The sequence below is a fragment of the Grammomys surdaster genome, unplaced genomic scaffold, assembly GCF_004785775.1.
Source record: "Grammomys surdaster isolate TR1022 unplaced genomic scaffold, NIH_TR_1.0 806, whole genome shotgun sequence".
In the NCBI taxonomy this organism is placed as follows: domain Eukaryota; kingdom Metazoa; phylum Chordata; class Mammalia; order Rodentia; family Muridae; genus Grammomys; species Grammomys surdaster.
This window is the reverse complement of record NW_021605225.1, coordinates 209,657-222,012: the sequence shown is the minus strand read 5'-3', so window position 1 is coordinate 222,012 and position 12,356 is coordinate 209,657. Positions and strand designations below refer to the sequence as shown.

At 44.4% G+C, this 12,356-nt stretch overlaps 1 protein-coding gene across 1 annotated transcript in view; it reads left to right on the top strand.

Annotated features, from left to right (window-relative positions):
* Map7 (microtubule associated protein 7) overlaps window positions 1-10,570 on the top strand; it is a 130,699-nt gene extending 120,129 nt beyond the window's left edge. The window contains exons 12-18 of the mRNA XM_028782603.1: window positions 2,889-3,063; window positions 3,381-3,482; window positions 3,844-3,894; window positions 4,200-4,257; window positions 5,777-5,876; window positions 7,777-7,997; window positions 9,767-10,570. Of these exons, the coding sequence (XP_028638436.1) occupies window positions 2,889-3,063; window positions 3,381-3,482; window positions 3,844-3,894; window positions 4,200-4,257; window positions 5,777-5,876; window positions 7,777-7,997; window positions 9,767-9,777 (718 nt within the window). The 3' untranslated portion in view covers window positions 9,778-10,570. The remainder of the gene's footprint in view (window positions 1-2,888; window positions 3,064-3,380; window positions 3,483-3,843; window positions 3,895-4,199; window positions 4,258-5,776; window positions 5,877-7,776; window positions 7,998-9,766) is intronic.
* The last annotated feature ends 1,786 nt before the right edge of the window (window positions 10,571-12,356 follow it).

The following is a 12,356-nucleotide window of genomic DNA, read 5'->3' as shown; positions in this document are numbered from 1 at the left end:
CTATCATTGTTTCACAATAAAGCTGCAGGATACCAATATATGTGTTCGTTCAGATAAGACTCCCCTCAGCTTGGTGAGAAAGATATTTAACTACTTCAGAATTGCCTGCCAGACATATGCCAGGAGGGGCCTTTGGCAGAAGAAGCCTTACATGCAGGAAAGGCAGATCCATAACCAGAATAAGTGTCTACTCCAGGAAGGACAAAGCGTTGTCCTTTCCATGAAGGAAGTGGTCCAGTATAGTCAGGTCGCTGGCTGCTCACCCCAGGGAATGGTGTCATATCTGGGGCTCAGTGCCTGGTTTCTGCTCTTGGCAGTTCTGGGGCACAGCAGCATCCATAGCCAGGTCAGCTTCCGTGAGTGGAAGTCCAGGGAGTTGAGGCCGTGTTTAACCCCCATTTTTCCACTATCATGGCCACTTTGTTCATGTATCCATTGAGCAGTGACAGGGATGGCTGGAGAGAGATGCTGACTGTCCACAGGACGGTCGTCCTATCAACTTGATTTCTGAACTCCTCCTCAGCTTTTGATGAGCATTTACATGGGACACAAACATCTTCACTTCTTTTGCCCATTTGAAGAGATCCCTCCACATACTTCTTCCCCAGATGTGTTTCTAACCAAGTTACCAGTCATGCGTTTTCCAAGATCCTCACCATCCAGCCAGCCCAATGGCCTACAGCTCATGAGTCAGTGAATAGTTGAGTATCTGGCCATTCCTCCTTCTAAACAAAATGTGTTCTACCTGAAGTTCCACCCACTGTGAAGTCCCTTCACCAGTGTCTTTCAGAGTTGTCCCCGTAATGCTGCAGCTGTCCGCTTTTGGGTGGTGCCTGCATGACATGCAGAACCATCAGTAAACCACACCCTAGTCTTCTTCAGTCAGCCGATCATAGGAAACACCCATGAGGCTGCCGGTGCATGCTGGGCAGCAGATGGCATTGTAATAGGAGTAGAAACCATAGGCATTTGGGCAACTTGTTCATCTAACTTGCTTGTGCCTTCAGAATCTGCTTGGGCGTGTTCCATTTGATAATAGGTGGCTGCTATGCACAACCTACTTTATGACTTGGTGGCTCAGATAACACCCAGCTCATGATGGGCAGCTCGGGTCTCATGGTAACATAGTGGCCTATTGTCAAATGTTCAGTTTCCACTATGACCCAATAGCAGACCAAGAACTGTCTTTCAAAAAGGGAATGGTTGTCTGCAGCTGATGATGGAGCCTTGCTCCAAAATCACAAAGGTCTCTTCTGTGATTCACCTACAGGGGCGTGCCAAAGGCTCCCAACAGCATCCCTTGTTCCCAAGCAGCCACTGACACTTCAAGTCCCATCGTGTCTGCTAGATTATATGGTCCAAGTGGTAGAGCAGCCTGGACCTATTGAAGAGCCTTCTCCTGTCCCAGACTCCACACAAAACTAGCAGCTTTCTGAGTCACTTGGTATATGGGTCGGAGTAACACACCCAAGTGAGGAATATGCTATCTCCAGAATCCGAATAGACCCACTAAATGTTGTGGTTCTTTCTTGGTGATGAGAGGGGCCAAGTGCAATAACTTATTTGTCACCTTACAATGAATATCTCTACATACCATCCTCCTGGAACCAAGTTCTGCCTTAGTTATGTTTTACTACTGTAAAGAGACACCATGACCTTAGCAACTCTGATAAAAAACAGCATCGGAGCTGGCTTACAGTTTCAGAGGTGTAATCCATTCTCATCATGGCAGCACACAGACAGACATGGTGCTAGAGAAGCGGTTTAGAATTCAATAGTCAGATCCACAGCAGCAGGAAGAGAGAGCCACTGGGCCTGACTTGGGCTTTTGAAACCCCAAAACCCATCCCCCAGTGACACACTTCCTCCAACGAGGCAGACAGTGTTCGGGTGTCATCCTGCCCTTGTGATAGAACACTCTGACCTGAAGCAACATAGGGGAGGAACCAGCTCATTTGGCTTACACTTACCAGTCAGGAGTCCATCTGTGAGGAAAGCCAGGGTAGCAACTCAAGAAGCAGCTTGAAGCAGAAACCACTGAGGAGTGCTGCTCTCTGGCTCGCTCACAGGCTTGTGAATTGCTAGCCTTCATATACAACACTGCCTGCAGCAGAACAGGCTCTGCTACATAATTAACAGCCAAGGCAATCCCCCCACAGACACGCCCACATTCCGGTCTGATCTGGACAATTCCTCAACTGAGAGACTCAGGGCTTCAGACTGTCAAATTGAGAGTTAAAGCTAACTCTGACGGTATGCTTAATTAGACACCACCTGGGCCTAATAAGGCTAATGGTAACAACTCTTCTTGATAGCCCTGGGGGGGACCTCGGGCGTGCCGAGGGCCACCCTCTTGGCTATGCACACCCTTCATTGCACGGAAGCTTACATGGCCTGGCTTCCCCCTGACCTGATATAAGACATTATTAACTTCATTTTAAAAGGTTCCCTTGGGTCTGGAGAGATGGGTTTTCAGTTAAGCGCATTGACTGTTCTTCCAGAGGACCTGAGCTGGACCCTGCAGGCACCAAGCATACATATAGAACCTGCATATGGGAATATACAGGCAAAATTCCCATATACATGTAATTTTTTGTTCGATATCTTATGAAGGTATGATTACTTAAAGTTAATGGTTATTACTAAAATCATCTATGTTCAGATATTCAAGTCTCTCCCTTTAAAGATGAGTTGTAGACCCTCTGAAAAAATAAACTGACCCCCACATGTCATTGGTTGTATGCTGCTTCTGACAAATGAAGCTGGAGAGGGAGGATGAGCAGTAAAATGTGGCCAAAGTGGGGCCTTTCCTCCAGGTCTTTGAACTGCTGCCCTTGCCATACCTGGCCTCTCTTCAAAGAAGTGCCTTCATTCTTGTCTTTTCCCAGACAAAAGATAGAGGAATTGGCGCGAAGAGTGGCTGAAGAGCGGAGTCGCAGGGAAGAGGAAGCCCGCAGGCTGGAAGCTGAGCAGGCGCGACAGAAAGAGGAGCAGGCGCTGCGTCTGGCTGAGGAGGAGCGGGAGCGGTGGGAGAGGGAGGAGGTGGAGCGCGTGCAGAAGCAGGTGTGGACCCTGCCCTCAACAGAGGCTGTCCTCAGATGAGTGGGGGTACAAAGCAGTTGTAGGCCCTGCCCCAGACGCTGGCTGTGTGCACCTGAGCAGGGTGCAAAGCACATACCGGCAGCTGCTCCACAGGGGTTGGCTCCCAGACCATCAGAGGGCCACTGCTCCAGAAGGGGTTTGTGGGGGTGGGAGAGGTGGTCTCCAAGATGAGTAAGGTGCTGTGTACCATCATGGTCTCTGCCTGCCTTCCTGCCTGACCAGTGTAGGGGCCTGGGTTGCCAGATTAGGGATAAGCAGTAGTAGCAATTTGTTTTCAGAAAGAAGAAGAAGCCCGAGCCCGGGAGGAGGCAGAGAGGGCTCGGCAGGAACGAGAGAAGCATTTCCAGAAGGAAGAGCAGGAGCGCCTGGAGAGGAAGAAGGTAGGGGCTGGGGCTGAAACCTGGAACCGGCTTGGTTTGGCTTCCTTTCTGGGTCTCAAGTTGCCCGAAGCCAAGAGACTGGTGCTTTGGTCAGGAACAAAATGTTCTATCCTTGCCCAAGAAATGGCCCTTGGTATTAGCTCCAAGAAAGCCGCCAGAATTTCCTCCTTCCCCAAAGCAAGTTATTCTACCACAGGAGCTAAAATGGTTTCAACCTCTATTAATAACTCCAATTAGGACGAATAACTGTGAATTATATTTTTTCCTCATTTTAATAATCTGATTTTTTTTTTAATCACCAGAATGTGCCAGGCTGGTGTGCTTTCTGTATCTCATCTCTCTTCTGTGTTCTTTTTTGCAGCGACTTGAAGAGATTATGAGAAGAACCAGGAGGACAGAGACAGCGGATAAGGTGCTGGCATGGCCTCTGTAGCTGCTCATTTGTTCTGGGAGGGCAGTCTTCTGTCCCTTGGGCTGACTTCACTGAATATGACCTTGGACATCTTACAATTTCTGCCTGCTCCCCAAGGGCTGGGGACAGCAAGCCTGTGCCCTGCTAGCTATAACTGTTCTTGATATGGCTTTATTTCCTTTTCAGTCACCCCCTCCCCCTTTAGAGATCAAACCTAGGTCCTTATAGGTAGGTATCCAGTGAGCACTCTCTACCACTAGGAACTTCCATTTAGAATTCAACGTTGGTTTCTTTCTTTCTTCTAGAAAACCACTGAGCAAAGAAATGGTGACATAGCCAAAGGAGTTTTCACTGGAGAGAGAGGTATTTCTTCTGTCAGTGCACGTGTGCATGTGTGTACCCACAGAGGCCAGAAGAGGATGTCAAATCAGGAGTTACAGCTGGTTGCAAATTGCCTGACATGGGTGATTTTAACCGCTGAGCCATCTCTCCAGCCCCTAAGGCAATGGTTCTCAACCTGTGGGTCACAACCCCTTTGGGAGTCAAAGAGCAGATATTTACATGACAACTCATAACAGTAGCAAGATTACAGTCATAAAGTAGCAACTAAAAGTATTTCTGGTTGGGGACACCACAACATGAGGAACTGTATGAAAGGGTTGCAGCTTTAGGAAGGCTGAGAACCACTGGTCTGATGGATGACCTTAAATGTACACATCTTGACAGGATTTTGTGTTTGGGCATTTTGTTTGAACTAGGGTCTCATCCTGTAGGACAGTCTAGACTTGAAATCACCATGTACCTGAGGAAAATCTTGAACTTCTTATCTTCCTTCCTCTGACTCCCAAGGGCTAGTGTTACAGGCCTACATCACATCTCCAGCTTAAATTTATGTGTTCATAACTTGTATTTATGATGAGTCTTAGAATAAAATATTTAAACATTATCTCTCTTAATCCTGACTTCAAAAGAGCGGTACACTTTAAAACATGCTGATTTCATCGTAACTTGTTCTTTAACCTGTAACTGTGGTCTTTGGGCAAATTATTGTTTCTTGGAGATTTTAAAACAAAAGTGGCTTAAATACAAATGGAATCAGCCTTAGGTTTTGTAGACCCATCTAGGATTGGTTTCATTTCTGTGTGAGGTTCTTGAATAGTCTCAATCTCATCCCGAATCACTGATGCACTAATGTTTGTCCAGAGAACACGCCTATGTTAGCCCTTTCACAGTTCTGTTTTGCTTTGCTCAGAATTGAACCAATTCAAGAGCACCAGCTCCTCCAGCTCCATTGCATAATGTGGTATTTCCAAGAACGTTACTGCTGATGTAGGCTATCAAAGATTAAACGACTTTTTAATATAGCCCACCCTAAATTTGAGTCAATAAGGTTGCCTTAAGCTGGACTCCCAACAGTAGAGTAGCAAAGTAGGTGGCAAAGCTAAGGACACACACTGTGGGCCTCCATTTGTGAAATCACATCCAAGTGTGACTGAACTCAGCTGAGCTTATTAAATATGGCTTCCTCTTCTATGGTGATTTGCTCTGAATCCTTCAGTAAAAGTTTCCTGTGTCAGCCAGTCAAGTCAGCTAGCCACTTCATCAGTTGGTTTGATTTCAGTGTTTATGTCCAGAACTTCATACAAACAAGAATAATAGTAACAACTATTTCTGCCCTTCAGTCAGTGAAACCGTTGCCCGTGTTAACACATTTAGTGTCTGTCAGGCAGGTACTGTTATCCAGGAAGGGTTAGGGTTTGACTTGTCCAATGGTCCACAGGCAGTACGTTGTAGTCAGGTCATGTATCCAAGTTCTGGTTCCTGGGGGGGTGGGTTTGATGGTAGCACATTAGTAACTGTTTGTTCTCCTTGCTGTGCGCAGAGGTATCTGCACTGCCATGCATGAGCTCTCCAGGAAGTGAAGAGTCTGCAGAGAGCCCACATGGAGTCGCTTCACAGCAGTCAGAAGTGACCACAGAGAGGTGAGTTCAACGACCGAGTCACTGAGGGGTATGTATGTGTGTGTATATTACAAAGTACTGCTGTGTTCATCCTACCCAGGTAGAATGCCAGAGTTTTAACTGGAAGGTTTATTTTTAAGTTGTCTCCTTAATTTTTTTTGTAGAACTTGTAACTCTAAATAAGAAAAGGGAAGTCACTTTTTTCTTTACTCTTCATGGTGAGGTTTGAGTGTGTATTAAGGAAAATTATAGCCAGCATCATTCCAAGAAGCAGTCCTGGCTTCTTGGAAATCTGAAGCAGAGGGAAAAAAATGCAAGGCCAACTTGGACTACAGAGAGAGCTCAAAGCTCTGCTTAGAACAGAGATGAAGGGGAGGTGGAAGGAGAGTCAACTCTTCCTGTACTAAGTGTGTCGAATGCTGGTGTTTTTGATGTATGGAAACACTGGGTACAATAACCCCAGGACTTAAGGAAACTGAGGCAGGAGATTATTGGAGATTTGAGACAGGTCAACACTACATAGCAAGACTGTTTAAAAACCAAAACAGATATTATGGTTGGTTTGTGACTGTAATTCCAATACATAGAAGACTAAAGAAATTGGATTCGAGGCCAACCTGGGCTACAGAGTGAGGACCCCCCCCCAACTCAACAACAAAGAAAGATACATAAAACAAAAACAAGAAAGTGGAGCACAGTGGCACACCTTAGTAATCCCAGAACTTGGAATATTGAGACAAGAATATCTGAAATTCAAGATTATCCTTGGCTATGTTTCATTGAGTCTAGCCTGATCTCCAGATTGAGACACCCTGTCTTCATACAGAGACAATGAGAACTAATTTACATCCTCACCAGCCCATGAGGATTTCTCCCTGCCTGTTGCATCCTTGCCAGGATCTTGTTCAAGCCCTAAGCCCCTCTCCTCACCCATATTCTTCCTACATAATAGATTCCCCACTAAAAACATAGAGAATTTTATGGGCATCAGATTCTCACACTGGTTGACCTGTAACTCACTATGTAGACCTGGGTAGCCTCATTTGCAGAGATCCTCCTGCCCTCTGCCTCCTGAGTGCTAGAAATATAGGTGTCTGCCACCATCCCCAGACTCACACAGAATTGAAAAAATTGAGCAAAATGTCTCAGCAGGTAGAAGTAAGTGTCCCCAGTCCCAATGATCTTGAGTTCCATCTTCAGGACCCACGTGTGAGAAGGAGAAAGCTGCCTCCCCAGGCTGCCCTCTGACCTCTGCTTGCACACCATGGCATGTCTGTGTCTGTGCCACACACAAATAAATAAATAAATGTAATTTAATTTCTCTTTAAGCATTGAAAGTCAGGCATGGTGGCACATGTCTTTCATTCCTGGCAGAGGCAGGTGGATCTCTGAGTTCAAGGCCAATCTGGTCTGCATAGTAAGTCCCAGGATAGCCAGGACTAAGTAGAGATACCTTGTCTCAAAATTAAAAAAATTAAAAATTGAAAAGCTGATGAGCTGCTTCTGTTGGTAATGACTTGTTCTAACAAAGTGTCCTATTTGGTGTTAGAAGTTTTTCGAATCAAAGATGCAAATTTGTCACAGCTCCCCATCCGTATTTACTAATAATGATACAGTCAATGTATTATTATTATTATTATTATTATTATTATTATTATTATTATTGGAGGACACGTATGTGTGGAAACTAGGGGACAATCTTGTAATGTTCTCCCCTTTCACTTTTATGTGGATTCTGGGAGCAAATCAGGTTATCAGGGCTGGCAGCATCTGGCAGCAAGTGCCTCCACCTCCTGAACCATCTTTATGGCCCCAAGTTTCCATTTTATTTCAAAGTCATAAACTTATTTTGAAATAATTGTTTGTTCTAAAAATAAGCTTAATTTTAATTCATCCTATGTTTGATCTTTCACATCCCCAGTTGTCCAGATTTGGAAAAACAGCCAAATGAAAATGGAATGTCTGTACAAAGTGAAAATTTTGAAGAAATTATAAACTTGCCTGTTGGATCAAAAGCATCCCGATTAGATGTCACCAGTGAGAGCCCAGAAATTCCTTTGAAACCAATTGTGGCCTTTAACGATGAAGGGACACTTGGGCCCCTACCTCAGGTAGACGGTGTGCAGACACAACAGACCGCAGGTGAGCTAGTCATCAACTGCTTGCTCTGATGGTCAGAACTGATACCCAAGAGAGAATGAATGCTTGTTTTGTTCTTTGAGGGAACAAGTAAGCCACTGTAGAAAAGATTGTGCGTGATCGTGGAAGTTGAGTTTTGAGAAGCTCTGGGCAACATCTAGGCCCTTCCTGCTTCCCCCACAGTCAGTCTGAGGCACCAGACAGTCTCCATGTTGGAATAGACGCCTCTGGGCCAGCTTCAATGGAAATAAAACCAGGCTTTGTCCCTCTTCCGTGGGCCATCAATACTTACAGACCACCTTGGGTTCTCGTGCCATTTTTCTCTCATTTGGGTTTGGCAACCATGGTCCACATGTTACTACTGTCTTTGTGAAGTACAGAACGATGCAGATAGGATAGCAACAGTAAGAACCAAGCTCCAGACCAGGATCTCACTGAGCCTGAGGTTCTTCTGCTCTGTGCTCATGATGGCTGAGCCTGCCTGTGCCTCTCTTATATAGTCTTCAGGACAAGTTGGCCTGAAGTCTTCGTGCAAAAAGAACAATAGCCATACAAGGAATAAAAACAAAGAGCCATATCAAATTTTACTAATTCAGTGGTCATTGCCTGCTCCATAACACAGCCCCAGCTCTGTCAGGGATAGGCCTAGCTCGCTCATGCGCTCTGGCAAGCCTGGGTTTTGTCTCCCTACCGTCCCAACAGATCACACTCATCAGCATTTCTTCATACTGTTCCTAGGAAGAGAACTGGCCAAATTCTAGTTACCGAAATGGAGTCAGTAGAGGACTATGGTCAAACTGTCTGTGAAGGCAAAACAACTTTAACTAGGAAGGCGTCCCTGAGGAGCCAGTCTCCTGTCTCCTCTAGGGTATTATTGGACTTTGTGAAATCCATCTTCTAGGCTGTAAAAGTGATCATACAGCCTCTGTGGCCTGGCCTCATGATTGCTAAGCCTTCAAAGCAGCCTGTTTAATGTTCTGCTGAGCCGGGCGATGGTGGCACACGCCTTTAATCCCAGCACTTGGGAGGCAGAGGCAGGCGGATTTCTGAGTTTGAGGCCAGCCTGGTCTACAGAGTGAGTTCCAGGACAGCCAGGACTACACAAAGAAACCCTGTCTCAAGAAACCAAAAAAATAAAATAAAATAAAAAATAAAAAAAACCTTTAATGTTCTGCTGGTGGAAACTCTGCATCTGCTGCTTCCTGATTTGCAGGGAAGAAGAAACTCCACCTGGCATTTACTGTCCGCCATCTTTCCCCAAAAAGTAGTTTAGGCTCCAATCTTAAGTGGTACACTGTTCCTTTGGGTGACCATTTATTTATAAACATTCCTTCGTCTTCCGTTGAAGTTTGGAGCCCTAAGCGTTGAACACTGAGGATACAAGACAAATGTAGTTTTCTTAGAGGTTATGGATTTAAATTATCTAAGCATGGTATTTCTAAGTCAGTGATATTCTCTAAGCTGAATGGAAAAGGTCTGCATTTTTCCTAGTACTGTCTTTGCACATGCTTATGGACCCTAACACAGTCTCCTAGTTTTATGTTTGTTTGGCTGTGTTTTTGTGGTGCTGGGGATCTAACCCAGAGCCTCATGCACCCTAGGCAAGCCCTCTGCCACTGAGCTATACTTCTAGCACAACTGCTTGTTCTTCTCTAGGATGCTATAGATAAGGGCATGGTGGGGCTTTCTTTTTTACAAATATAAGATATTGCCAGAGTAGTCAATTTTAGATGGGTCACATTAATCTGTTCTCTTTTCTGTTCCTTCATTAGAAGTTATATGAGCATGTCCTCTGAAGAACCAAAGCAAACGTTTTCTACAAGAAATGGAATTTCACCTCCCTCTGGTTTTCTAAAGAGTTCTTGACCGTCATTTTTAAAAGACGTATTAAAGACAGCTAAAGACAACAGACTCAGTAGCTTTTCTAGTCATTTTCGCCAAGAGGAAGAAATGCTCCTTAATCTGATACCCTGAGATGGTATTTTCCAACTTGTTCCTTCCTAGTAAATCAATATTTTTCTGTGTTCTTTAAAAAAACAAAAGACCATTTTATTATAAAAAGAAATGGACTGGCAAGGCATGATTATCACATAGATTTTTTTTTTCATTTTTAAACTTCAATATGTAAGATTGGCAAAAATAAAATACATTTTTACAATGTAATACTTGACAATGAGTACCTCTTTACTCTCCACATAGAGTGAGTGGAGGGTATTTAAACAAATCTGATTGGTTAAATAATACTTACTGCAAAAGCAGTTTGCAGAGACAGAAGGTGGCCAGGCTAACCCCACTCACCACAGCATCCTGAAAACCCCGCTCACCACGGCATCCTGAAGACCCCGCTCACCATGGCATCCTGAAGACCCCGCTCACCATGGCATCCTGAAGACTCCGCTCACCACGGCATCCTGAAGACCCCGCTCACCACGGCATCCTGAAGACCCCGCTCACCATGGCATCCTGAACCCCGCTGCCACAGTCTTCTGAGACTCCTTCTACGGAACTACACTGACAAGTTTGAAAATGTGAAAACATTTTTTTCAGAGCAAGAAAATAGTTTGCTGTCCTCTTTGTTTTTTGTTTTTGTTTTTGTCTTTTCCTACTTTTTAGAGAATGAGTTTCTCTGTGTAGCCCTGACTGTCCTAGAACTGGCTCTGTAGACCAGGCTGACCTTGAACTCCCAGAGATCCATCTGCCTCTGCTTCCTGAGTGCTGAGATCAAAGGCGCGTGCCAACCCTGCCTGGCTCAGCTGTCCTCTTAAGTGATGTATTTATAAAAGCTTTTTCTTCAGCTAGATAAATCAGAACAAGACAGGGTGCAGACCTGCTCTTGTAGATGCACTCCGCCTGCTGCCGAGGGAGCGTGGATGTCCTTGTGGGGCTCTCTGACGTTTACATGCTGCTGCCGCCCCCAGTGATGGTGGGACTTCTCTCTCTTTGCCTTACATGATCACAAATGATGTGGGGGAAGTAAATATTTAATATTCCTTTAGATCAAATAATTTGGTTCTGCTCGTTCCAGAGCAATGAAAAATAAATGATGTCATGTTAACATTGGGGGACAAGGACCATCACAGATGTCCTCGGTGTATAGCGACCATCAGCTTCTCCTGTCTTGTCATTCTTCACTCTTGCTGCTCAGCCCTGCTGTACAAATTTGCACTTTCATTTGCTAATATAAGTTCAATTTTATTTTCCCATTTAAGAGACGGTCGACCAATGAGAGATGGAGAAGGGAACCCCAAGGGCGTATCCCTCCCACTATGATGTATTGGTTTTATACAGAGCAATTGGTTAGTCTACAAGGTTTAATGTAAGACTATTCATCTATTGGGGTTCTTTTAAATCCAAGCATACAGTCTTTACAACAGTTTGTAATACTTTGTTAAAACATCAATTTATGGGGTTTCCCTATTAATTGGTTGTCCTTGTACATTTAGATATTGTATTAAAAAAATCTGTTCAACAAATTTGTTCTATTTAAATCTACCAAACATAAAATGCAAATAAAATGTTTGACATAGTTTTATCTTAGGGTTTCCTGTGGTTTGACTTCATTCAGGTAAATACACACGGACACACACATCCTGTCTGCACAGGAGGCCTCCTTCAGCCATGAGGCTAATCTTTCAACTTCCAAACTACACCTCTGCCCCATGATTGATTCCTGGGTCTTCACATTACTTTCCCTTTAACTTCAGTGCCATTTTTTCAGTATGTGGGAATTCTTGTATATGGAATCAGTTTATTTAAAATTCAAAGTAATCATTGTATTTTGTCTAAGCTGTCTTTTTATGTTTATATATTGGAGCTGATATATATGCTCACTAACAACTAAAAGCTTTCTAAGCAATCAGGTTTTAGTTGAAGGTGATATAAATGTTTCATTATATTCTGTTAAGAGCCACATTGCCAGACAGTGAGTTTGAGCTCTACAGTGACCGGGTTGCTTTTCTGTTGAGCCCTGGAAGACTGTGCTCTTACCCCAGGAAGCCCTCAGTAGGGTGCTCCATTTAGGAGGAGGAGTGCGGAATCAAACGTGGCCCTTAGCACAGATAGTTTTGAGTGCCTTTTAGTCTACACTACTGCACCCGTGTGTAGGCCAGTTTGGTCATTCTCCAATCAGAGGTTTACTTAAAAAGGAGCCTCTGGCTACTACAGGCAGGTAAACCTTTATGTTTCTCTGGCATTTCTGCACTACTAGGGGCTGGATCAAGTCCCCTCTGTCTACATAATGCTTCCACCAGCATCTTTACTGGAAGACTCAGTGAATTAGGTACCCTAGTTGAATTGGGCAACAGCATCTTAAACCTGAGTGGAGGCTAGAGGAGGGCTGTGAGTTTCTAATTAGATCTTACT